We start from the raw sequence: 27894 nt of genomic DNA, 5'->3' as shown, positions 1-27894 counted from the left end.
GCAAGGGGTCGGTGGTGACATAGATGAGATTGAGGTAGATTGGCCTTAGAAGAGTAAAGTGATTGTGGTCTGTTGTGGTAGGAATCAGTGAGGTTAAGATAGAAGGGGGCCAGCTGACTGAGTGCTTTACAGCCAACTGCAAAATATGTCTGTATGATATGGTAGAGGATGGGTAACCATTGGAAGGTTTGGAGGAGAGGGGAGACACTGGGCTGAACAGTTCTTTTAGAAAAACGACCTGGGCAGCAGAGTGAAGCCAAGTGGGGAGAGACAGGAGACAGAGAGGTCAGCAAGGAGGCAATTATTATCACTAATAATGCTCATGCCTGTCCAGCTCGGAGGATGGACAGATTATAAGTCGAGACAGAGACTGAAGATAAAAGATTAAAATGGAGTAAAGACAAGTGCCTGCAGCTTTGGTATTTTTAGGATTTTAACCTTAGGGAGCTTCCCAAAATGGTGAGTCTCCTTGGTATCTGTGGCTCCAGGGATAGCCTCAGTTCAAGGTGTGACCCCTGCCATTGCAGGTAGCAGACAGCCTGCCTCTCTCACTCACCTCCCTCCCTGCTCCCATCACCTTCCACTTGGTTCTGTGCTGCTCAGAGGTCCAGTCCATCTTGTGCTCTTTGAGCTCTGGGGGACTCTGTTTTGCCCCCGTGGTTCTAGTCTACTATCAGTGTCTTTACTGACCAGATCAGGACTGCTGCTTCTTACTTGAGAGGAACTGGAGGAAAAAACAAAGATATCCCATATGACTAGGCTGTCCCGGTAAGGTATGGGTCAAAGCTGGGGAAATTAGCTCTGTGAGAGCCTGAAAATAAAGTGGGGGGAAGGGGAGTAAGTGGCAGAAGTTCTGACACTAAATCTCTACTCACAACTGTCCCTCTATACTGTAAGCTCATGGGGGACAGGGAATATGCCTATCAATTTGTTACACTGTACTCCCCCAAAGAGCTTGGTACAGGGCTCTGCACACAGTAAGCACTCAATAAATATGATTGATTGATTCATTGATTGACATCATACAACAGTGAGCTCACAGACCATCAGCTATTGTCACTGCTGCATCGCGTAGTGGATAGTTTTGATCCCCATTTTACAGATGAGGTAACGGAGGTGCCGTGAAGTGATTTGCTCAAGATCACACAGCAGACATGCAGAGCTGGGGATTAGAACCCAGGTCCTTCTGATTCCCAGGTCTGTGCCCCTCCACTAGTCTATGCTGCCCTACTGCTTAGCACATAGTAAGCACTTAGTATAGGCTTTTTCCATTATTAGTTGTAATATCATTAAGGATTGAAGGCAGTGGAGCATTACTAGTTCTATTTTTATAACGAAACTTTAAAAATGTTTTTATTTTTTAAGGAGCAACCTCAAAGTCTTTCCAGTTTATCAATTATATCAAGAGAGTCACCTTTCTCCCCTCCCAAAGAAAATTGGTTTCAGGGCTGGGCTGTATTTATCCTAATCATGGTTCACCCATTCTCCCAATAAATCCCCAAATCTGAGCCATATGGCTATCTTCTGGATCCAGGAAAGATTCCAAATCCATAGGAGAGAATGACAGGTTGAGAAACAAGAACTGCCCCTGAGGCCTAAATGAGGAAATATGTAATTGGCCTGCACCAGGCTGAGCAATATACTCAGGTGTTTCAGCTTGAAGGAATTCTGTGGTAAATCGCCCATCTAAGGGGAAGCAGCAGAGAAGTGGCACCAACCATCTTGAAAGGAGCCTTGAATATGGCAGTGGAGTGATTTTTGTCCTGCTAGGAGAAGGATTGGGGGAAGAAAAAACATGAATCATAAAAAGTTTTTTAAAAGTGGCATTACTAAGCACCAGGAGAGATACAAAATAATCAGATTGGACACAGTCCCTGACCCATTTAGGGCTCATAGTCTAAGAGGGAGGGAGAGCAGGGATCTTATCCCTATTTTACAGATGAGGGAACTGAGGCACAGGGAAAGTGATTTCCCAGGGTCAAACAGCAGGATATGGCAGTGGCAGAACCCTGATCTTAAACTCCCAGAGTCATACTTCCCAATGTATGAGGCCCAGTCATCCTCACAGGATTAAGTGGATTACACTCAATAATAAATAATTAATAACTAAGGTAATAATTAATAAAAAGAGCCCAAGTAGACAAACAAGTGCTCATCTGGCTCTGAGGTGGAGCATCAAGCCTGCCTCCTGCAGAGGTCAACAAGATCCCCTGTTCAAACTGTAAGCTTCATGTAGGCAGGGAAACTTTTTAAGAACTCTTCTGTATTGTATTCACCCAAGCATTCATTCATTCATTCAATAGTATTTATTGAGCGCTTACTATGTGCAGAGCACTGTACTAAGCGCTTGGAATGTACAAATCGGTAACAGATAGAGACAGTCCCTGCCCTATGACGGGCTTACAGTCTAATCGGGGGAGATGGACAGACAAGAACAATGGCAATAAATAGAATCGAGGGGAAGAACATCTCATTAAAACAATAGCAAATAAATAGAATCAAGGTGATGTACATCTCATTAACAAAATAAATAGGGTGATGAAAATATATACAGTTGAGAGGACGAGCAGAGTGCTGAGGGGAAGGGAGAGGGGGAGGAGCAGAGGGAAAGGGGGGAGAAGAGGGTTTAGCTGTGGAGAGGTGAGGGGGCGGGTAGAGGGAGCAGAGGGAAAAGGGGAGCTCAGTCTGGGAAGGACTCTTGGAGGAGGAGTGCTCTGTACAAAGTAAGTGCTCAATAAATGATTGATTGATTGCTTGAGAGGCCTCTCCAAGTCACCCAAGGATGGTTTTGAATGACTCTTAGCAAAGCCTTTTCCAAGAAAAGAGAGTAATCTTCCACCTTAGAAGCACCATCAAATATCTAAAAATAGACTTTCAGAAATCATTTGAAATGGGTAGATTTGCAGAGAAGCTTTCATCAAAGAATTTAATGGATCTGTCTGAATCCTCGCCATCCTCTGAGAGGGGTTGGCAGGATTGTCTGCTTTATTTGGAAAAGCTGTGAGGAGGAATCTTTCAGTGACAGAGTTAATATTTTTAGAAAAATGGCATGGAGGAGAATTCCTCAATTTTGTAATAAAGGATTGAAAGGAAATGGAAATAGTATTTGACATCATCTGTCATCTTAAATTTAGGCTAAATTGATTAGCACTGCAATAAGTATCCAATTTATCTAGACGAAAGTGTTCAGCAACGTTTTTGCAAAACAACTTATAATTGCCTGATTTATTGAGGATAAAGAAAGGAAAATAAAACCACAAAAAAGAAATGATGGCATAGTGTTCTCCCAAGTAAATTTACAAAGAATTATAAGTGAATGGAGCAATTGTGCTGTAGATGGGAGGGTTCCATTTGATTTATAGCACAGGTGTAACCAGCTGTGCTATCCTACAGACTATGTTTAATGTTCTCATTATATTTAATCTGCTGGAAAGCACACTGCCTTGGGTTGAACAAATATTGTTTTCCCTTGCATTTATTTACCTCAGACTCATTTGTAGCTCAGCACTGGTACTGTATTCAGTCCAGCTAAGGATTGGGCTGCAGTTACAAATGGCCTCCTGAAATATCCACACAACCTTTCCTTCCGTTTTGACGTAGCGTTCGGTGTATTAGTGTTTAGCATTCACCTCTCCCTTTTATTTTCCAAGCTCTCGACCATCACTTTTCTTTGAGGATATTTTTATGACCATCTCCCAGAAAGTCTGTGGATGTTTGATGGCTGCATATGAAATTAACAGCTAGTGAGGATTTCCTTGTCCTTGTGGTGAGGATGGAGAGCCATTGCAGTCTCGTCACTTGCCCTCATAACAAAAGCAGAAAAGGCCCAGTGTCTTTTTTGCAGTTGATTAGAACTTGTCTATTGCAGGGGATTTATGGGATGAGGAGATGAAGTCAGTATTGATAATTTCTCCGGTGGTTAAGTCCTGTCACAAAGCGAGGCATGCAAATTTCCATGTGTGGAGGAGATACAAGTGATAAAGTGTACTATTCAAAGTCAAGTTGCCACTTAGCAGCCTAGGTCCAACTTGAACAGCCTACAGGAAAATATTTTGGGGTATTTGAGGAATGTCTTGCCCTAGGTTGCAGCGCTGTGTGGGCCAGGCTTCTGATTCAGGAAGACTTCCCCAAATAACTCAAAACACACAAGTTGCGTTACCCAGAGAACACAGGTCTGGGAGCTGGACCTGGGTTCTAATTCTGTCTCTGCCACTTACTTGTTGTGTGACCTTGGGAAAGTCATTTAACCTCTCTGTGCTTCAGTTTTCTCATCTGTAAAATGGGGATTCCATACCTGCTTTCCCACTTACTTAGATTGAGAGCCTCTAGGGGACAGGGACCGTGTCCAACCTGATTATCTAGTATCTACTCCAGTGCTTAGTACAGTGCTTGGCATGTAGGAACAGCTTGACAAATGCCACAGTTAGAATTAATAGTCACCCTTAGCATTTATGTATTTTGGTCCTAACCTCAGTTCTTAAATGCAAATCTATATTTTTATTTGGATTTTTATTTGTAGGTTCAATGACATTCTGCTCTTTTACCTTGATGTAAATTTCTTATTACATCTTCTTACTGTTCAAATATAAGTTTTGTCTGTCTCCCCCATTATATTATGAGCTCCTTGAGGAATGTATCTTGTTTCTGTGTACTCTTCCAAGCACTTAGTGCTATTTCACACTACATAGGTGTTCAGTATATACCATAGTTGAACAATTTTTTTTGAAATGGTATTTGTTAAGTGCTTATTATGTGTCAAGCACTGTTCTCAGTGCAGGGGTAGATATGATATAATCAGGTTGGACACAGTCCCTGTCCCACAGGGCTCACAGCACTTAGTAGAGTGCCTGGCCCATAGTAAGTACTTAACAAGCACTATTAAAAAAAATCTGGCTAAAAGAGGTATTCTTTCTTCCACATTTCAAGATCAAGTTAAGAATATCTGCATCTGTTGTTTCTTTGGGTGAGTTTGGTATGACCTGAATTAAAACAGAATTTTCAGATTCAATGAGGAGTATTTAGAATTTTGAAGTGAGACTAGATGTATAGCCAATTTGCTGAAGGGAAACAAAATGAAATATCATTTTAATTATTCAATTAATCACATAAAACAGTAAATACTTTTCTGCACAAAAATCCATGTGTGTGTGTGTGTGTGTGTGTGTGTGTGTGTTTTGCCTCACAGACTCTACTTATCTAAAGCTGAAAATATACCCATTCTCCCTCCTGAATTATGAGGTTAGGAATGATTAATTTCTAAAGCTCTAGCAGAGCAAATACTATCATTTCTTCTAAGAGGAGTAAAAGGCCTTGGGGAAGGCTCATCTATAAATAATATTTTAAAAAAGTGGAAAAAATATTAAAAAGAATAAATCCTCAATTTGGGAACTCTCACTGTTTGTGGCAGAACACAAATTGCCGGTAAAGATGGTTCATTTGGGTCTCCACTCGACAGCCTCCTGTGCCACAATCATAAGAGTGATGATGACACATTTTGGTTTGAGAATGTTTAGTGTCCTAAACATTAGGGCCTGCTGGGTATACAGAGCATAACAAAGTGTCACACAATAAAACTTCATTTTCAAAGCTCTAGTTAAATCTGACCCCATTCAGACTATATTCAAAATCTTCTATTTTTAAGAGAAGCAGTGTGCCCTAGTGGAAAGAGTACAAGACTGGAAGTCAGGAGACCTGCATTCTAATCCTAGTTCCACCATTTCCTTGCGGTGTGACCGGAAGCAAGTCACTTAACTTTTTTGTGCGTCCATTTCTTCATCTGTAAATTGGGGATTAAATACCCCTGTGGGACAGAGACTGTGCCTTTGATTATCCTGTATCTACCCCAGTGCATAACACAATGCTGGGATATAGTAAGAACTAAATTTCACAATTATTATCATTATTATTATTAAAGCTGTGATTCAATAAGAATAAAATTTACCCAAATTTATGAAAGTAACCTTTTTGGATTAAACTCCATCCACTCAACACGATACTTCTTACTGATATGAACTACTGGAGATGTGACAGAAGAGAGAGTAAAAAAACCCAACAGTACGTGGTTGATTGATGCACTAATTTTAATTTATCTTTTTTAGATGCAAATATTCACAGAACCTTTTTTAGGCTCTTTTATGAAAAATAAAAATGACTTTCTACACAGTGCAGTAAGAGATTCCTTTTTGGACTCATTTAGGTAGTAGGCAAGAACATAATTATGGCAGTCAAATGATATTAAATTCTTCTTGGCATTAACATGTTAAGAAGAATAAAAGACTCACAAAACTTCAGAGAATGATCTTTAACTTAAAACCTTTTCAATGCCAAATGGCTCCATCTTGGGAATATTGAATGGGAAGAGAAATCTCACTTTTGAGGGAAGATAAATGAAATAAAGTAAGGTCCAGCCTTGAGGAGCCACCTTCCATCAAAACAGACATTTATCCTGAACAGCTGTTCCCTTGGGGAACAATCCACAATTTCTTTTCTCTATCTCCTCCCATCACTTGCCCTCTCTTAGGGAGGCTCCGCTAGTCTCTCCACCTGACTAAAATCAACATGATTTAACATTCTCAGATATACACAGAACCAAAATGAAAGAAGACTGGATCTTTACTCATTGGATTTCTAGTCTAAACAAAACATGTTTGCCCAAGAAAACCCCAGAGAGGGGAAGCAGATCCACCTATGACAATATTGATCACTTTTCTGCACACCTTCCTTCCCTTGAGACACACCCTATAGATTGTAAACTCCTTGTGGGTAGGGAACGTGTCTATCAACTCTGTTGTATTGTATACTCCTAAGCACTTAGTACAGTACTCTTCACAAAATAAGCATGCAATAAATACCATTGACTGACACCCAAACTGGTCTCACATGCCCTCTGCCCACCTTTCTACTTGTAAAGAGAGGGCAAAGCTAATTATTTGGGAAACAGTTAAAGCAGGGAGGAGGGAATTTTTAATTTTTCCATAGAGGAACAGTCCGTGAAACCTGTCACAGAACTTTTTACAATCTCTTACATAGTTTCTTTAGAGGAAAATTAATTTAGTTTGGTACTGATGGCAATAGCAGTTGTAATAGCACTTAATAATAATAATAATAATAATAATATTAATGATCACTTACTGGGTGCAGTGTTAAAGAAATGTGGTATTTGTTAATGGCTTATTATGGCTCAAGCACTGTACTAAGCTCCGGGGTCTTGTCTTATGCCATTGAGTCGTCTCCGGCCCATAGGAATACCATGGACACATCTCTCCCAGAATGCTCCACCTCCATTTGCAATCATTCTGTTAGTATATCCATAGAGTTTTGCTGGTAAAAATACAAAGTAGTTTACCATTTCCTCCTTCCGCACAGTTAACTTGAGTCTCTTCCCCTGGCTCTCTCATGCTGCTGCTGCCCAGCACAGGTGAATCTTGACTTGTAGCAGATCGCCTTCCACTCGCTAGCCACTGCCCAAGCTTGGAATGGAAATGCCTCTGCTTGACTCTCCCTCCCATAGTCGAGACTGGCAGAGAACTGGAAACTCTCCAGGAGTGACCCTAAGAGGGAAATAGCTCCGGGGTAGATACAAAATATTCAGATTGGACACTATCCCTGTCCCACATGGGGGTCACAGTCTAAGTCACAGTTGAAAAGCACAGAACAAAGAAGAGACATGTTCTTTGCCCATAAAGGGTTTGCATTCTTGTCTGTCCGTCTCCCCCGATTAGACTGTAAGCCCGTCAAACGGCAGGGACTGTCTCTATCTGTTGCCGACTTGTTCATCCCAAGCGCTTAGTACAGTGCTCTGCACATAGTAAGCGCTCAATAAATACTTTTGAATGAATGAATGAATGAATGCATTCTAACTTGGAGCTTACACTCTAATTGTGAAAAGCTCTTCTCAGTGCAAATGTGTACTTACATTTTTATCTGAAAATTTAGACTTATTGGATATGAAGGCAATATATGGAACAGATCAAATTAAAGTCACTCCTGTAGTCTTTCACAACGGAATATTTTTCAATTTAGGAGCCTAATGAAACTCTCTGTACTTTGCCATAGTATAGCCTAAGCGGAAGGTGCATGGAGCTTCTAGAAAGGAGGCCAGCATTGTAGTGGTGATGCTTCCAGCTTGCATTTTACTGCCGTGGCTATGCATCAGGGGTTTGGATGCATTGTGCTGTGCTGTGTGGAGAGTTGGTGGGCGGGAGGAAGGATTTTTTTCTAATCTCCACCTAAATGCCTGCAGGATGAGATCACACCCTTCTGCAGGCTAATGACACCCCACTCTCTGGCATAGGGGAAAAATCAGGTGCATTATAGTAAGCTCAACATCTATATGATCTAAAATCCTGCAAGCCCATTTGAGGTTTGATGGCTCAAGGCCATAGGTGGAATTTGGGTGCCCTACTTAGATCCCAATCTGAAGACTGAATGGCTGTTGATTATGCAGTTGGTTGGGAAGCTTTCCCAGTTGTCAGATATTTATTTGTGGACATTGTACTTACACATGAAATTACTCATGGCCATCCTCAAAACTGATTTCCAAATCAGCATTCATTTATAACATAGCATTCCAGAAGGATCATCCTGATAAAACTTCTGGGAGCACTTAGAACAGTGCCACTCATCAATAAGGTGATCAATAAATATTAACTGGTAATGAACTTCTTATCAAAATCAGCAAAGATACTCAACATATCTGATGCACATGCAGTGAAAAAAATACTGGCCCGGTAATACAAAAAAAGCTTCATTAGAGGAAAACTCTCCTAGATTGCTGGGGTTTTGGGTTCCTTTAAGTCACCAGTCTGGGCATCGTTGATTTCCAGAAGCTCTCATAAAGGATGATTGTTTATTCTTCCATCTGCACATGAAGATCCCACTCCTCCATGAATTGCATGAGATATGCTTCGTTTCCTTCAGCTGATTTGTTGGATGCCCGCTTTTCATACAGTTTTGATAAAAGCCCTTCTTTAGCAGGTCCGTCACCCTCATCAGGCTCACATTCTTCTGTGTGGGGTTTGAAGTTAGACAGGGAAGGGATGCACAACCTGCCAGTTTGGGGATCCCAGTCCACAACTATGGTCGATTCCTCATCCTCAGGCGCCTCCTCTGAATTGAGAGGTTCCTGAGCACCTGGCTTTGGGGTCCTGGCCTTCCGTTGCCCATCCGACTGAGGCTGACCTCGGTCGACCAAGGTTTCCCGAGGTTCAATTTGTTGATTCCCTTGTGTGAGCACATCCTCCTGTAAATTCAGCTCCTGGTCTTTCTGTGGAGGGCAGATATCTTCAGCCCTCACATCCAGCTCATATTCTACAATTCCCACATCCCTTTGCCTGGAGGGGCAAAGCGATGCGGGTTGAACCGGAGATAGCCAATTTTCATTTTCCTCTCTCTCATTCAGAATTTCCACTGCCTGGGAAGCATAGCCCAAATGTTTTACTTTCAGGTCCTCTGCCGGGGAATCTTTGTCCTCCTGGATCTCAGCAGGAGTAGGATCAGACAGGTCCTTTGCCTTGTCCTTATGGTTAATATCTTTCTGAGAAATCCTAGAATCATCCACAATATTCACAGTGATAAAGTTAACCAGTATTTTTTCAGCAGGCACAAACAGTTTCTCGTCGTATCCGTTTCCATAGATCAATATCTGAAAAACAGGGACAAAATGCTTTGATCCTTATCACTTTTTTACAATAACTGAACCTAACTGGAAACTAGTTGTCATGGCACATTATTCTTGGAAACCCACTATTTTGAAATCAAGGCAATTGCTGCTCGGTTCTGAACCAAAGACCTTTCACTCCAAATAGGAACCCTCACTCCACATCCACAGTGGCCTGCATTAGAACCCCAAAAGTCTCTCTCCAAAGCTCATCAAGGAATATAGAATGCAAGAGGATTTGCAAGAGACAGGTGATCATTTGGGCAGCTATTCTGCAATTCATCTCACCTCACAGAATATTTCTGTGTGATGATATTGGTTTGTGGCTCAGGTAGGGATTAGAGAAGGACTAAATAAGAGCATAAAATGAACACTGTTTCTTTGTGCTTCTTCTGAATCATTCATGGAAGGCCTTGATCTTTTTTTATAAATTTTGTCCTTGGCGTATTCTATAGATAGGGAAACAGCTGTCCAGAAAGATAAACTGACTCATCACCAACTAGTGTAGCCTCTCTTAAGCTTACATTAGACTCTCCTTTCTTCTTTGGATCAGTAGCATCAGGAAAGATAATAAGCATTTTACCTTCAGTGACCTATTAGAAGTGGGCTAACCTGCCAGTCATCTTTGCACTATTACATTTCATTTTATAGAAATAATAAAGTATGACAGAACCTCATTGTGGTCAGGAAGTGTGTCTACCAACTCCGTGGTACTGCACTCTCCCAGTGCTTACTACACAGTGCTCTGCACACAGTAAGCACTCAAAAAAATGCAATGATTGATTGAAACTTCCATTTTCTAAATCTGCTCTTTAAAATCTTTATTAGTAACATAATGCAGTGAAGAATATCATACTGTGTACAACTCCACTAATTAAGACATTTGGAGAGCTAACTGTAAAGTTTGACTAAAAGAGCAATATGAAAACCAGAATTGAAATATTTTCCCACCCCAGACATAATTTTTGTGTACTACTAAAGTGAAAACACCAACTGCAGAGATATATGTCCTTCAAAACCCTAATGAACAGCATCTGGAGTAATATCTAGGAGTAGTTTAGTAGAACATAAATATTTAGGACCATTTTCTTCTATGCTTGAACTTTTCAAATGGCTTCTCCTCCTTTTCAATTAGTTCAACTAACAATGAATTTTTGGTCACTCGATCATATTCTAGGCTTAGTAATAGTTCTTGCATCAGTGAGGCTTAGTCATTGCCAGACAACAAACACACTTAATTCAGAAAGGTTTTTTTTTCATTTAGACACTCATGCCGGACTTTTGGGTCTGGGTTCTCGGCTCCAATTTCTTCTGTTCACTATTCCTTGGAAAGACGCTCAGTTAAAATAATGATTCCCTCAGGAAGGATGGATATGGGCACTCACCAAGTTTGGAGGGTGTTTCTGCTTGCCGACACGTATGTATCTGTACATGTGGTAACCCATCACCGAGATGATAAAGGCTGTAACGATAACTGGCAGAACATACCAAAACATGATCTTTGCGGTCAACTCTGAAGCTTGGTCTGTTGAGAAGAAGACGGTGATCATGATGCTGCTTGATGGAGTGATCAATGGAATATCTATCACCTCACCAGCACACAGACCAATTAATTCTTGGTTTTATCTGTGTCCCAAAGGACAAATATAGATACGATCATCTCACAGAGGGTCTTTCAGCTGCTACATTGAGAAATAACTCCCTAAGATCGCTTGAGCCATGCCTGAAATCGAATGCCGCTGGTGCAGCAGAGAAAATGGCAAACTTATTCATCAGTCCAGGTGAGGGGGGTCTGGTTTTGTCTTATGTCGTCGAGTCATTTCCGACCCGTAGCGGCACCATGGACACATCTCTCCCAGAACGCCCCACTCTGCATCTGCAATTGTTCGGGTAGTGTATCCACAGAGTTTGCTTGGTAAAAATATGGATGTGGTTTACCACTGCCTACTTCCGTGCAGTAAACTTGAGTCTCCACCCTAGACTCTCCCCTGCTGTTGCTGCCCAGCACGGGTGAGGTTTGACTTGTAGCAAATTGCCATCCACTCACCAGCCACTGGCCAAGCTAGGAATGGAATGGGTATGACTCTGCTTGACTCTCCCTCCCATAGTCGAGACTGGGAAAGTACTAGAAACTCTCCAGGTGTGACCCTGAGAGGGGAGGTGAGGGGTAGAACTCCTCAAATCAGTGCTTGGGAGAAGATGCCAATTTTGCTTCCCTGGCTTACAGCCCTGCATGCCAAAGCCTTCCTTCTCCACCTTATGTGAGAGCTGGAGCCTTAGAGCTAGCATAGCCCCTGTTGATGATCTTCCAGGAGTCCTCTGGAGGTGGGAATGGGGAGAGAGAGCAGGGAGTCTGAGTTTGGAAAAAATGGCTGGAGGTGTATCTCTGGGTCAGGGTTGACTTTAGTCTAGGGCATCTTTGACCTTCTGCCCTGTTCTGACCCATCAGGCCACCCAACTGCTGCTGGTGGCCCCCTTGGGAGGTGTTCCGCACAGAGTAAGCATGTAATAAATACCACAGTTATTATTATTAGAAGCAGTGGCTATGGGACTCGGAGAGAGGCATGTGAAAGGCTGGATGGGCTTTCTGAGGTTCTTGGGTCTGCTAACACTTGAGGCTCTGTTCAGTGTGCCCAGCCTAAGGCCAGGGCTCATGAGACCAATAGTGAAACCTTTTTTTTCTATGGTATTTGTTAAAAAGTCACTAGGTGCAAGGCACTATACTGTTAGGGTAGACACAAGATAATCGGGTTGGACGCAGTCCCTGTCCCACATGGGGCTCACAATATTAATCCCCATTTTACATATGAGGTAACTGAAGCCCAGAGAGTGATGTGACTTGCCCAAGGTCACACAGCAGCATGGCCTTATGGAAAGAGCAAAGGCCTGAGAGTCAGAACATGTGGGTTCTAATTCTGGCTCCATCACATCTGGTGTTTAACCTTGGACAAGTCTCTTTACTTCTCTGTGCCTCAGTTACCTCATCTGTAAAATGGAGATTAAGACCGTAAGCTCCATGTGGGATAGTCCAACCCGATTATCTTGTATCTACCCAAGTGCTTAGAACTGTGCTTGGCACATTGTAAGCGGTTAAATACCACAATTATTATTATTATTTGGTAGAGTCAGGATTAGAATCCAGATCTTTCTGATTACCAGGCCCTTGCTCTATCCACTAGACCACTGGGACTAAGCCCCAGGAGACCATGTTTCATACCATGTTTCCCCACTCCTCAAGAAACTCCAGTGGTTGCCAATCCACCTCTATATCAAACAAAAACTCCTCACCATTAGCTTTAAATCACTTCATTCATTCATTCATTCAATAGTATTTATTGAGCGCTTACTATGTGCAGAGCACTGTACTAAGCGCTTGGAATGAACAAGTCAGCAACAGATAGAGACAGTCCCTGCCGTTTGACGGGCTTACGGTCTAATCGGGGGAGACGGACAGACGAGAACAATGGCAATAAATGGAGTCAAGGGGAAGAACATCTCGTAAAAACAATGGCAACTAAATAGAATCAAGGCGATGTACAATTTATTAAAATAAATAGGGTAAAGAAAATATATACAGTTGAGCAGACGAGTACAGTGCTGAAGGGACGGGAAGGGAGAGGGGGAGGAGAAGAGGGAAATGGGGGGAAAAGAGGGTTAAGCTGCGGAGAGGTGAAGGGGGGGTGGTAGAGGGAGTAGAGGGAGAAGGGGAGCTCAGTCTGGGAAGGCCTCACCTTAATCACCTCGCCCCCTCCTACCTCATCTCGCTACTCTCCTACGACAATTCAGCTCACACACTTGGTTCCTCTAATACTAACCTTCTCTCTGTACCTTCAGCTCATCTATCTCGCAGCCTCATCTCGCCCGCATCCTACCTCTGGCCTGGAATGTCCTCCCTCCTTATATCAGATAGATAATTGCTCTTCACCACTTCAAAGTCTTATTGAAGGCTTTTTTCCAAGAAGCCTTCCTTGACAAAGCCCTCCTCTCCTCTTTTCCCACTCCCTTCTGTATCACCCTGACTTGCTTCTTTCATTCATCCTCCCTCCCATCCCCACAGCATCCCCATACAGTATTTATGTATATTAATGTCTGTTTCCACAGCATCCCCATACAGTATTTATGTATATTAATGTCTGTTTCCTTCCTTGGACTGTGAGCACATTGTGGGCAAGAAATGTGTCTGTTTGTGGTTATATTGAACTCCTCAAGCACTTAGTACAGTGCTATGCACACAATAAGCACTCAATAAATATGACTGACTGAATGAATGAATGAAAGGAGAGTCCCTGAGTCCTGTCCCCTCTGTGCTTTCCACTACTGTGGCCTCCATGGGAAGGGGACTTGGTTCAGGCTTTGTCAGATATTTCTAGGAACAGGCACTGGCAGAAGTAGATGCAGAGAAAGGATGGGTCTCTCTGTCCTTTTTTCTTTGCCCAACTCAGTTAAGGAGGACCTGAAGGATAAAGAACAGGAGTCAGCTAAAATTAGCTTACTCATAAGCAATGTCTTGCATTGGCATGTGACTAGGGTGACCGAATGTCCAACTTCTTCCAAAAAAAAGAACAGGAAATGGTCAGGACCTCAATTTTAGCTCTTCTGAATGGTACATCAAGTTGCCTAAGGAGCCCTAAAAATCAAGGTAAATCTGAATCAGGCCAGAAAGGATGTTACGACTTTAAGGACTGAGCTCTACGAGAAACCCTGGGAAGTATTTAATTGAATCTGTTCTTAGTCATTCTGCCAACTGGCTAAAAAATCTTCCAATGGCAACTCACTCGATCATCTGGACACTGAACAAGCTGTGAGTAAACAATGTCCATTTTTGCTTAGACAAAAGTGATTTCTTCAAATCTTTCTTCAAATCTGTTTTTTTTTTTCTTAACTTGGCCTTCTGTGCTGTTGATTTAGCCGAAGGTCCATAATCCTTATTTTTAAAGGAAATGTGATGGAGTCAGGAACATACTAGGGATTCAAAACACCCAATTCTCCCACCACACTGAAAATGATTAGCCTCCATATGTTCTGCTGTTGCTTTAGACCAGGGCATGCTAAACATGGAAAGTGCCAGGCTTGGGGGAAAAATGAGCAAAGGTTCTGTAAACAGAAGAAAAATAATCATACTCCTACTGGATCACAGCATTCTGTGGCACCAAAAGATAATTGGAGGATTGAATGGAGTGATGACCTCTAGACTTTAAGCTCATTATGTACTCTCCCAAGCGTTCAAAAAATGCCATTGATTGATTGAGCACTTACTGTGAGCAGAACACTGTACTAAGAGCTTGGGAGAGTACAATATAAAAGAGTTGGAAGGCACATCCCTGTCCACAAGGAGCTTACAGTCTAGGGGAGGTCTTTACCCTGTGGTTTTGGGGGACAGGGATGATAGTCCTTATCTGCATACTCTCCTTAGCATGGACAATAGGACCCCCAGTGTCTTTAATCCCGTGTTTCTACCCCAGTACAGTGAGCCGGAGCTGAAACATGGCCAAAGAATGTGTGTGGGCCAGGAGCAGCCTGAGAAGAGGCTCTACAGCTGAGAAAAACCAACTGTCCAAAAAAGCCAGATGGAGAGATTCATTCATTCAATCGTATTTATTGGGTGCTTACTGTGTGCAGACCACTGTTCTAAGAGCTTGGGAGAGTACAATATAACAGAGAGATGCCCAAGTAGAAGAAAGATTCCTAGGATTCATCCATGAAAGTCCAGTCAACCCACTAACGCTTCAGCACTTCTGCATATTCTGAAATAATTTTTATACGTGCTTTTCTGCATGTTCTCTGAAACTTTTGTGGGGTTTTTTGCTTCACCGGTGGCTTTTGTTTCTTCCTATATTGCACTTTCATTTCAGATTTTAATTTCTTTAGAGGCAAGAACAAATTTTATGGTCTTCCTTTGATATTGCCCCATTCCACTGAGCCACCCGGGCTGTGCCTACAGTCAGGGCTGGGCTGGCTCTCAGCAAACAAAGCAGGAAATCATGAGGAACATCAGTCCCAGTCCACACAAACGTAACTCCTCCTCATATCTCTTTCTTCAGTTCTTCGGTGGTATTGGGAGAGGTGACGGGCTGAAACCCAGGGCCTCTCCCATGCCAATTAATCTTTCTCTGGCATGAATAAATACATAGCAGAGGTAGAGGGCATTTTTGAGGGCAGAAGTTATTTCCCTCCCATTATTAAGGGTCTCCTTTCTAGTTCCTACCTCTGGCTGCTGACAGCTCCATCCCCTGACTCAACCGCATGACTGTGGTCAGAAAACCAACTGCTATGTTGAAGGAGAAATGATTACAATAATTTTGGAGCCAGGTAGTCCCTGAGCAATGGCATTTGTTTAATTTTTACAGGTGTCCAACAAATAATTTGAATTATTATTATTATTTCAAATAATAAGTAATCACTTAGCATTTATCTAGTGCTTACTATGTGCCAAGAAGTGTGCTAAGTGCCGGGGCATATTCAAAATAATATATTGGACACAATCCCTGTCCTATTCAGGACTCTGTAAAGGAAGAACAGATAGGCTCATTTTATAGATGAAAAAACTGAGGCACAGAGAAGTTAAGTGACTTGCTCAAGTTTATACAGCAGGTGAGTGGCAGAGCCGAGACTAGAAACCAGGTCTCCTGATTTCAAGTCTCATGCTCTTTTCCATGAACCAATCAATCATATTTATTGAGCACTTCATGTGTGCAGAGTACTCTACTAAGCGGTTGGGAGATTATAGAGAAGGAATGTGGCTTAATGGAAAGAGCACAAGCTTGGGAGTCAGAGGTCATGGGTTCTAATCCCAGCTCTTCCTATTAAAGGCTATGTGATTTTGGGCAAGTCACTTAACTTCTCTGTGCCTCAGTTACCTCATCTGTAAAATGGGGATGAAGACTGTAAGCCCCACGTGGGACAACCTGATTACCTCGGATCGACCCCAGCGCTTAGAACAGTGCTTGATACATAGTAAGCACTTAACAAATACCATCATTAATATTATTATTATTACAATATAACAGAGTTGGTAGACACATTCCCTGCCTACAAGGAGTTTACAGTCTAGAGGGCCACATCAGGCCACATTTCCACCGAAGATTTCCTGCTTAAGGCAAGCTACCTTCTTTTTACATACCTTTCAAAGTTGTCACACACTGCTCCTCCGAAGGCTCACTAATTTGATAGGGAACTGAGATGCATGACCGCACGGTGACACAGTAGGTAGTGTCGGATTCCAGCCGCGTCAGGGATAAAGTATGATTTGTCACCTGTATGGACCACTGGAAGAAAAAAATAGCAAATTCAGTACAGTATGTGGAATACTAGATTCTAGCAGAAATAAATTACAAACAAGTATGGGAACTCCTAAAAGGTCTTGGAGGAAGTTATAAAACCACAGCTATAGAAAGTTTAGGTGCCTCTCAAAAAAATGAGACAATATCAGAGAACATGCCAATGGGACAAATGACTGCCTCAACTGTTTAGACCAGTTTCTGAGGAGAGTTTGCAGACTAATTTCAATTCAATTCAGAAGATAGTCCTGTCATTTCTAAATATTGCTAACTTACATAATTGTATGGGTAGGAACTGTTTGAACATCTATTAATCACACAGTACTAATTGATGCTCTCCACTGAGTATAGTTAGTTCTTCTATGGTGTGTGTTTCCATTACATTTTTTGGATAGTTTGCTATTAAATAATTAGGGAATAATCTTCCCCAGACATGCAGCTGCACAGATAAACTGTAATGCCCTCCTGGAAGAAATGGCTTTGCGCATGCACATGATATCAGTCAGGGGATGAGGAAAATAAAGCGGGTTGTTGTGAATGAGTTCTTTAGGGCTACAGTCCCACATTACAGAAGAACTAACTGCATTTCTTCTCAATTCATGTTAATATCGATATTCTCTCTGGGTTTAGCCAACAGGTTCTGAGGGGTCTAGACTCTTGAAGCGTTATTCCCGGAAAATCTCTCCACATCAACAATGAAAACAATTGCAGTATATCATCAGCATTGTTGCACACCCTATCAAAGCAGAGTTGGGTCTCTAAAGAAGAAAATCTGCAAGCAGTGTGCTCTGTAATATATTTGAGCAGAATACTATTATATATTTTTTAATTATGCAAACAGTGACCAGAGTATGTATGCCATTTCACTGTTGTCTGAGGGCTGACTAAGCATGTGACAGATTAAACAGATTCTTCGTTCCACCCTTACTTTTCAGCTTACCCATTTGTTTGAGTTTCTGTTGCAGATAGACACATCATATTTCAGGCTGGAGTAAATCTGACTCATAGGAATTGAACTGTCCCCTGGATTTTTCTTCCATTTCTCTGGAGCAGTCAAAGTAATTGAAATGGACTTGTCACCAGAAGACACAGCAACCACTGGTGGGCCAATAAGTGCTTCGAAAGGAAAAAGATGTACATCTATTCTATTATACATTTCAGATACAAACATCACTGTAACTATAACTACAGGGGCAAACTATCATTCAAACACAGGATATTTGAATGCAGAAGTGCTTAGTACAGTGTTCATTCATTCAATAGTATTTATTGAGCGCTTACTATGTGCAGAGCACTGTACTAAGCGCTTGGAATGTACAATTCGGCAACAGATAGAGACAATCCCTGTCCAACGATGGGCTCACAGTCTGCATACAGGAAGCACTCAATACCACTGATTTTGATAAAACAGAGTACTTACTTTATGTACCTATAATGACCATTTCTGAATAGCCTCTGAACAGTGCTTAATCAATAGTCAATGATGACTGAACCTCAGAGAGCCTTAATTTTCATAACACTCCTTGGGGCAGGAAGGTCAGTGACCGGTATTATAATTTGAGTATTAAAAGCAAAGAAAAACCCAGGATCTTGTGGAAGTTTGCCCAGGTTGAGGTGAAAAGAGTAGGGCAAAACCCTGGGGTTTTGTCCCAGAATCTACAGGAAAGAGTTGGTACTTGAAAACAACTTGAAAGGTCCAGGATAGCAGCCCAGAGTACAGCTTTGTACAGGGTGGCCAAGATATAGAAATATGGGCTTGACCCTAAGCTTTCCCATAGTGGGTCTGCTTAGAGGTACAGAGCAAGGTAGGGATGTGTTTTTGACCTAACTTGTATGTATAGTTCAGCTCTTTTTAGAAAATAGCTCAGAACCCATGAGGTTCCAGGACAAGTATAGACTCCAAACTCCCAACCCCTGGGTCAGGCTGCAGCAGTTCTTTTCTTTTTTTAATCGTACTTGTTAAGCACTTACTCTTTGCCAAGCACTGTTCTAAGCACTGGGGTAGATGCAAGCTAATCAGGTCGGACACAGTCCCTATCCCACATGGGGCTTGCAGTTTAAGTAGGAGGGAGAACGGGGGAACTGAGGCACAGAGAAGTGAATTAATAATAATAACAATGCTGGTATTTGTTAAGCGCTTACTATGTGCCAAGCACTGTTCTAAGCAGTGGGGTAGACACAGGGTAATGAGGTTGTCCCACGTGGGGCTCACAGTCTTAATCTCCATTTTACAGATGAGGGAACTGAGGCACGGAGAAGTTAAGTGACTTGCCCAAGGTCACGCAGCAAGCGACTGGCAGAGCTGGGATTAGAACCCAGGTCCTCTGACTCCCAGGCCTGTGCTCTTGCCACTAGGCCATGCTGCTTCTCAATTGATATAAATAATTGATATAATTGATACAGCTATGACCCAAGAGCCTTTTATAGCATTCATCATTTTTCTGACCATCTTCCTGGAGAAAGGCCCAGCTCCATTTGACAGATGAGGTAACTGATGCATGAAGAAGTTAAGTGACTTGCCCAAGGTCACCCAGGAGATATGTGACCTGGATTGGAATCCAAGCCCCCTGACTCTGTGGCCCAGGCTCTTTCCACTAGGATACTTCTCATTTGGTCCTTCCTGAGCATCTGGAACTAAACAGATACGAACTGCCAAGCCCCACTGCCTGCCTAGGAAGCCTCTCTGATGTGGTCACCCCTGGGGGGGTCAGCAGTCAACTCCAGGAAGCCACGGGAGTGGGGGTTGCTCAAATTGGCTCCCCCAGCAAAAACCTGGATTCCTGCCTCGCCCTTCCCCAGCCAGATGTGGTACATTCACTTTGGCCCCAGATTTTCAGTCAATGCAGGATTCCAGTACAGAGTAGGGAATCTGTGATAATTCCCAAGCACAGAAAACCTACTGAAAAATCTGAGAAATTTTATCTCAATTTCAAATTTATTTGGTAATAAAATCAACCCATTAATTTATTCTTGGGATTCTCTGAGAAGCAACATGGCCCAAGGGAGAGAGCATGGGACTGGGAGTCAGTGGACCTGGGTTCTAATCCCAGCTTTGCCACGTTTGCCGAGTGACCTTGGGTGAGTCACTTAACTTCACTAGACTTCAGTTGCCCCATCTGTAAAACTGGGATTAAATCCAATTCCTACTACTTAGACTGTGAGCCCCTTGTGGGACAGGGATTGTGTCCAACCTGATTAACTTCTATCTGCCTCAGTGCTTAGAATACTGCTTGGCACATAGTAAGTGCTTAACATTGTCATTAGGAAAGAGGCCTCATATCTTCATTTCCAGTGTGGTGACAAAACTAATCCAGTGCTCTTCAAAGGGGCTGACATCTCGCCCATGTCCTGCCTCTACCCTGGAACACCCTCCCTCTTCATATCTGACGATCATTCTCCCCACCTTCAAAGCCTTTTATTGAAGGCACATCTCCTCCAAGAGGCCTTCCCTAAATAATCCCTCCTTTCCTCTTTTCCCATTTCCTTCTGCGTCACTTTGACTTGCTCCCTTTATTCATCTTCCCTCCCAGCCCCATAGCACTAATGTAGATATCTGTAATTTTATTTATTTTTAATTTCTCCCTCCCACTTTAGACTATAAGCTTGTTATGGGCAGGGAATGGTGTCTGTTATACTGGTAGACTGTATGTTCCCCACCTCTTAGTACTGTGCTCTGCACACAGAATGTCAGGGGGTTTGAACACCTAATGCCCTCCACCCAGCCCTTACCACCTCTTTACTTTTTTCCAGCCAATCTCTCTGCTCCCCCGGGTCTACCTTTTCCTTATCATCTCATTGCCCATCAGCCCCTTCCAATTAGCACCTCTCCTCCTCCCTGTTCACAGCCTGGAATTTTTGCTGAGCTCCTTGTTTTATTCATGCAGGAGGGGTGATATGATGTAACGTGGCCTAGTGGATACACCCTGGGCCTGGGAGTCAGAAGGTCATGGGTTCTAATCCCAGCTCTGCCACTTGTCTACTGTGTGACCTTGGGCAAGTCACTTCACTTCTCTATGCCTCAGTTACCTCATCTGTAAAATGGGAATTCAAACCGTGGGCTCCTCGTGGAACAGGGGTTAGGCCCAACATAATTTGCTCCTATTCACTCCAAAGCTTAGTACAGTGTCCAACACATAGTAAGCGCTTAATGAATACCATAAGTATTATTATTATTATTTTAGAGAATCTTGGGGAAGGAAGCAATTGGATGAAAGTGGTAGGGTCTTACATGGCAGGTAAGAAATGACTCACAGCTACAAAGCACTTATGTATGTATCTGTAATTTATTTATTTTTATTAATGTCTGTCTCCCTCTCAAGACTGTAAGCTCATGGTGGGCAGGGAATGTTTCTGTTTATTTTATATTGTACTCTCCCAAGTTCTTAATACAGTGCTTTGCATACAGTAAGTGCTCAATAAATACAATTGAATGAATGAATGATTGAATGACTCTCTGCAAAGTTGCTGTAATCAGAGGAGTTTGGGCATTCTTGCGGGTATACCAAGTCAGACCGTATACCAAGTCAGACCAACTCTAAGCCAAACCCACTCAATTTCATCTCCCACTGCTCTCCTAGTAGCTTCACCCCCCATTACAACTCTCCTACTTGACTGGGAGTCCCATGTGGGACATGGATTGTATCCTACTCTATTCACTTCAAACAATTAATCAATCATATTTATTGAAAACTTACTATGGGCAGAGCACTTTACTAAGTGTTGGGAGAGTACAACAAAATTAGCAGACACATTCCCTGCCCGTAATAAGCTTACAGTCTAGGGGGGAGACAGACGTTAATATTAAGCCCGTCAAAGGGCAGGGACTGTCTCTATCTGTTACCGATTTGTACCTTCCAAGCGCTTAGTACAGTGCTCTGCACATAGTAAGCGCTCAATAAATACTATTGAATGAATGAACTAAATGAATTACAGATATGTACATAAGAGCTGTGGGACTGAGGGAGGGGTGAATAAAGGGAACAAATCAGGATGACACAAAAGGGAATGGAAATAGGGGAAATGATGGGGAGGCAGATATTAATATAACTAAATAAATTAGATATGTACATAAGTGCTGTGGGGCTGAGGAAGGGATGAATAAAGGGAGCAAATCAGGGTGACACAGAAGGGAATGGGAACAAGAGAAATGATTTAGTCAGGGAAAGCCTCTTGGAGAAGATATGCCTTCAATAAGGCTTTGAAGACGGGGAGAGTAAACTGTCTGTTGGCTATGAAGAGGGAGAATGTTTTAGGCCAGAGGCAGGTTGGGCACGAGAGGTCAATGGCAAGATAGATGAGACTGAGGTACAGTGAGAAGGTTAGCATTAGAGGAGTGAAGTGTGCAGGTTGGGTTGTAGCAGGACAGCAATGAGGTGAGCTAGGAGGGGGCAAGGTGATTGAATCCTTTAAAGCCAATGGTAAGGAATTTCTGTTTGATTTACTTATATCTATCCCAGTGCTTAGAAGAGTACTTGACACGTAGTTTGTGCTTAAAAAACATCATTAAGAAAAAAACAAAAAACTCTCAGCACCCAGGGACAACCAGTCCGGAGCACAAACGTTTCCTTTCCTCACTTCTTGTATCATCTATCATTTTGTCCCAGGCTGTCTTTGGTCCTGGGTCAGTGTACAGACATCAAAGTCAGTACCTGTCTATGGAAGACAAAGGAAATTCTGTGGGGGCTGTTTTAACAGTTTCAGTTTGTAATTATGTCACTTACTGTTCATTTTAGGATTGAAACGTCTTGTTTCTGCCCATTGAGAACAATTTCTTTTCCAGGAAGCCATGACTCTAGCATAGTACTGATGTTCATGATCATAGGTTTCGATTGAGAGATCGCAATAGTTTCGACTGATATTCTTGCATTCTGACTTACTGATCCAGTTGTGTTTACCATATCTGCCCAAAGAAAAGAAGAGAACTGGGTTAGTCAACTGGGAATGAGTCTAGAACTAGCAATTGTGCCTAAAGAGAAAAACAAAGTCATTACCTAAAACTGAATGGCACTTCAGACCTTCTCTCCCAAAAAATAAAAGAGTTCAAGATAAAGAAGGGTCTCACTTCTTGACAGCAATTGTTGCTTTAGAGGTCAGGATGATGTGTCAGTTTTTCCATAATCACCTATTTTCTGAGAATTATAATTTGGATGCTCTGACTTGAAAGACATATAATTTTACGTGCTTGACTATTGTAAAAAGAATTGTTCATCATGTACTTTATTTTGTTTCAGTAAGTATACCTGGAAGTTATTTGTCTACCATCCCATTGACATTTTAAGAAGCTAATCATTTTTCTGGAAAAAGCAATTACCTCAAGAAAGTTAGATAATTTTATTCAATGAAACTTTTATAACTATTTCAAGCCCTTTGTAGATTAACATATCTGATGGAAATTCATCAAATTAGAGCATCCTAAAGATCAGTAATTTTTTAAAAATATATTTGTTAAACACTTACTAAGTGCCAGGCACTCTACTCAACACTGGGTAGATACAAGCTAATCAGGTTGGACACAGTCCATGTCCAACGTGAAACTCACAGTCTAAGTAGGAAGGAGAACAAGTACTGAATCTCCATTTTACAGATGAGGTAACTGAAGCACAGAGAAGTTAAGTGACTTGCTTAAGCTAAGACAGCAGACAAGTGGTGCAGCCAGTATTAGAAACCAGACTAATAATTTAGGATAATAATATAGCCTATATATGTGTGTGTATATATATATATGTATATATATCCTAATATATCCAGGACAATAATCCCAGGCCTATGCTTTTTCCACTAGGCCATACTTCTTCTCAATAATTCTGAAGGAAATCCTTACAACTCCTCCAGGAGGCCTTTCCTGACGAAGCTCTCTTTTACCCTACTCCATCTCCCTTCTGTGTCACCCGTGCACTTGGATTTGAACCCTCTATTCACCTGTCTTCCAGGTGCCATTGCATGCTGATGACTGCGAACATGGATTTTGGGGTCTACTTTGATGTGATCATTGTTGTAAGGTCTAAAGACAATCCTAAAATAATTTAAGGCAGTGTCAGACTCTGAAAATCTCTACACTCAGGTATTAATCAATTAATCAAACCCCTTCCATGGGGAGCATACCATACTAAGTGCTGGGGAGGTACAACTGAGTAAGAGACATGATCTTTGCCGTCAAAGAGTTCACAATCTAATGGAAAAGATTGATAAGCACTAAATATTCACAAAGGAATGCTATACCTCCTGATAGGAGTATCAAAGCTTAGACAGGCAAATAAATGTAGGTCAATAAAGCAGGTCAAGAATTGGCATAGAATCATGGAGAAACATAAATGCTGAGGATTGTTATTTTAAGAATGTAATCTGGGAATCTGGACCTTAATTGGGTCAATGTCTCCTGGAGGAAGGGCTTTTTTTGGAGGGCTTTGAAAATGGAGAGAGACCCGTAATCCTGCAGATTTGATGGATGATGGAGTTCCAGGCAGAAGGAAGGGACAGAGCAAGAAGTCAGGGTGGGATCAATCAATCAAATTTGAGTGCTTACTGTGTGCAGAGCACTGTACTAAGAGATCAACCAATCAATGTTTATTGAGTGCCTACCTTATGCAGGAGGAAATATGTCTATTTATTGTTGTACTATACTCTCCCGAGTGCTTAGTACAGTTCTCTGCACACAGAAATGCTCAATAAATACAATTGAATGATGAATGAATCCTAAATGGTTAGTAGAGTAAATAGGATTAATATATATGATCCATGCCCTCAAAGATCTTGCAATCTAGCAGGGGTGGCAGACACTAAAATAATTTACAGATAGGAGATATCTATATATCTCCCCTTTTGTTGGTGCTTAATTGCTAAAGCATATAAGTTAGTCCTGAGGAAGGGGATGGGTCTTAAGTGTTTAGGTGGTGCAGCAGTGGTGAATAGGCAATAGTGGTGGGGTTGGGGAAGGATGGGAAATAAAAATTAATAGGGGAAAGCCTCTCAGAAGAGATGTGATTTCAGACAGGCTTCAAAAATGTGGGGAATGGTGATTTGTCAGATGTGAAGGTGGAAGGGGTTCTAGGTCAGGGGTTTGGGTGGGAGCAAGAGGTTGGCAGCAGAAGAGACTAGAACATCGAGGAAGGTTAGTTGGGAGAATTGGGAATAGGAAAAAATACTGAACAGAAAGTTGAAACCACATCCTGCTCTCCCAAAAGCCTGCTGTTCAATGATATGTGGATGGACAAAGAAGAAAGCCAAGACAAGAATCCAGCAGGCCTTTTGGGAGGATGGCAGACAGTGGGAGATACCACCGTAATTTAAAGGCCAAGCCTGCCAAAAGGCTTACAGAGCAGTGGGAAATGTCCTATTTTCTCCTGGCCAGGAGACTTGAATTTATCACAGAAGAATTTTGACCTCAGCAGTTTCAGTAGAGTGAATTAGGAGTCATTTTTTTTTTTTATGGCATTTGTTAAGCCCTTAATCTAATCACTGGGGAAGATACAAGTTAATCAGGTTGGACACAGTCCATGTCGCATCGGGCCCACAGTCTTAATCCCCATTTTACAGGTAAGGTAAGTGGAGCACAGAGAAGTTAAGTGACTTTCCATGGTCACACAGTAGACAAATGACTGAGACTGAATTAGAACCCAGGTCCTTCTGACCCCCAGGCCCATGCTCTATCGACTAGGCCATGCTGCTCCTCTTTTCACCATTAAAATGGAAATGAGATCACCAATCAAACTTCTGGAATGTAGCCAGTCCACAGGCAATGCAAACGGGCCCTACACCGAAATATGTATAAATATTGGAACAAATATTTGTATTTCAAGGAGGGACTCAATGTGCACTGGATTGATAACTGAACAACTAGGGAAAGGGGCACTATAAACAATAGAAGAAAAGGATTAGGTTTTCACAAAAAAAGTTTCTTTAGCCAAAGTATAGGGAGCTCACTGCTTCAGTTGAGAATCAGTTTCCACATAGGAAAAACGCTTTTAATCCAAGCAATTAGCCTATATGAAAACTGGAAAATTTATATCTGTTGTATTTTTCTTTTTGGAATTTGTTAAGTACTCACTATGTGTCAGGTATAATACTAAGTGCTGGGGCAGATACAAGCTAGTCAGGTTGGACACAGTTTATGTCCCACACAGGGGTCACAATCTTAAGCCCTATTTTATAAATGCAGTAACTGAAGCACAAAAACGTTAAATGACTTACCCAAGGTCACAGACCAGACAAGTGGCGGAGCATGAATTAGAACCCAAGTCCTTCAGACTCCCAGGCTCGTGCTCTATCCACAAGGCCATGCTACTTGCTATCAGCGTGGAAGAGCCCGGGCTTGGAAGTCAGAGGTCATAGGTTTGAATCCCGGCTCCACCACTTGTCAGCTGTGACTGTGGGCAAGTCACTTAACTTCTCTGGGCCTCAGTTCCCTCATCTGTAAAATGGGGATTAACTGTGAGCCTCATGTGGGACAACTTGATTACCCTGTATCTACCTCAGCACTTAGAACAGTGTTCTGCACATAGTAAGCACTTAACAAATACCAGCATTATTATTATCTTTGATTGTGTTAATCACTTTATTTGCCAACTTTATAAGAACAGTCACATATTTGAAGATATGCATTTGTCAGATACACTGCTGATGTGTTATTATATCTGCTACAGCACCACCCACCCAGTAGTTATGCATATTGGCAGGCAAATCCACCCCTCCTGCCTATTACGATTTCTTGCTTACCTGATGGGCCTTCATATCTCCCAGAAGCAGGCACAGATGCATAAAGACTGGTTCACCACATAAGAAATCTAGATGCTCTATTTTAGAAATTGGGCAATCAAAATTGCTCTCGGGTCTTGAAACAGAGGTGGAGGGGAACTTATTCTGAAGTAACTTTGAAAGCGCTGGGCAAGATCGGTTACTCTCCCTAATGGCAAATGAAGTGCTCGCTGTTCAAGTGGGAGAAATAAAGAGCTGCTTTCAATTTTGGAATATGAGATGTATTTTCCCATTCCCCAGGAAAAACTGAAGGAAAAGCTTGAAATGACATGGAAACAAGGCATGGAATGGAATTTTACATTTTAGTCATTCCCCAAGAAGTACAAGCCTGTGTCTCCTCCCAGTGAGTGGCTTTTATTATTGGCTTAAAAATTTCAAGATGATATGTGGATAATGTGAATTTCAGTTCACCTCTGTACCTTATATGTTTTTCAATACCTTTACTTATCCAAAACATTTTGTTAACTATAATCTTTCACAATTAATTCCTCCAGGGGGCAACATTCATTGTCTCGACGTAGTAGTTAAACCTCTCCACACCAGGTTAATATTATCTAAAATGATACCAACTTTAAATTTTAGTTATTTCATTTCTCATTCTTGAACTCTTAAATCCTTTTCTCCAAAACCTCACTTTCCACAGAGTGCATTTTCCTTTTCTTTACTGCCAGAGGTATTTGTTAAGTGCTTACTATGTGCCAGGCACTATATTAAATGCTGGGGTGGATACAAACTGGTGTATGCTTACATATATTAAAGCAAGCAATAAACCAATGAAATGGAAAAAGGGATAAAAGAAACACTTACATATAATATTGTACTGTATAAACTGCTTCAGCTCCTAGGCCCTCTGGTGGTTTCCAATGAAGAACATTCTTCATGTTTAAGGATGAGAAAGTAACATTTGTAGGTTTAGGAAAACCGTAGTTACAATGTCCTGAAATAAGAAGAAAATGGGAATGAAGTGGAAGAAAACATCACCCCTTTGTTTAGATGTGAAGAAAATCTTGATCACTGATTGTGGGAGGGAATATGTTTATTGTTAAATTGTACTCTCCCAAGTGCTTAGTACAGTGCTTTGCACACAGTAAGTGCTAAATAAATATAAATGAATGAATGATGATACTAAATAATGCTTCAGGTCTTATTTAAATAAACTGATAGGTTCATATATGCTGTATGTATGCCAAGACAATTAATAAATTATCA

The 27894-nt window shown here is 41.8% G+C and overlaps 1 protein-coding gene and 2 non-coding genes across 3 annotated transcripts; all 3 read right to left on the bottom strand.

Annotated features, from left to right (window-relative positions):
- Positions 1-7427: 7427 nt before the first annotated feature.
- On the bottom strand, positions 7428-7560 carry LOC114809363. The gene has a single exon (XR_003757150.1). It is a non-coding gene; the product is annotated as a small nucleolar RNA SNORA7 (small nucleolar RNA).
- A 265-nt stretch (positions 7561-7825) lies between these two features.
- IL20RA (interleukin 20 receptor subunit alpha) lies at positions 7826-27618 on the bottom strand. Its single transcript, XM_029050323.2, has 6 exons — positions 27493-27618; positions 22656-22834; positions 17876-18051; positions 16779-16923; positions 11044-11183; positions 7826-9643 (listed from the first exon to the last, which is right to left on the bottom strand). Exons 1-6 carry the CDS (start codon positions 27564-27566, stop codon positions 8849-8851), a joined length of 1509 nt encoding a protein of 502 aa, XP_028906156.2. The 5' UTR covers positions 27567-27618; the 3' UTR covers positions 7826-8848.
- On the bottom strand, positions 11679-11816 carry LOC114809748. The gene has a single exon (XR_003757526.1). It is a non-coding gene; the product is annotated as a small nucleolar RNA SNORA7 (small nucleolar RNA).
- Positions 27619-27894: the final 276 nt, after the last annotated feature.

The sequence above is a fragment of the Ornithorhynchus anatinus genome, chromosome 2 (assembly GCF_004115215.2).
Source record: "Ornithorhynchus anatinus isolate Pmale09 chromosome 2, mOrnAna1.pri.v4, whole genome shotgun sequence".
In the NCBI taxonomy this organism is placed as follows: Eukaryota; Metazoa; Chordata; class Mammalia; order Monotremata; family Ornithorhynchidae; genus Ornithorhynchus; species Ornithorhynchus anatinus.
The sequence above is the reverse complement of the archived record's forward strand: the minus strand, read 5'-3'. Positions and strand labels throughout refer to the sequence as shown.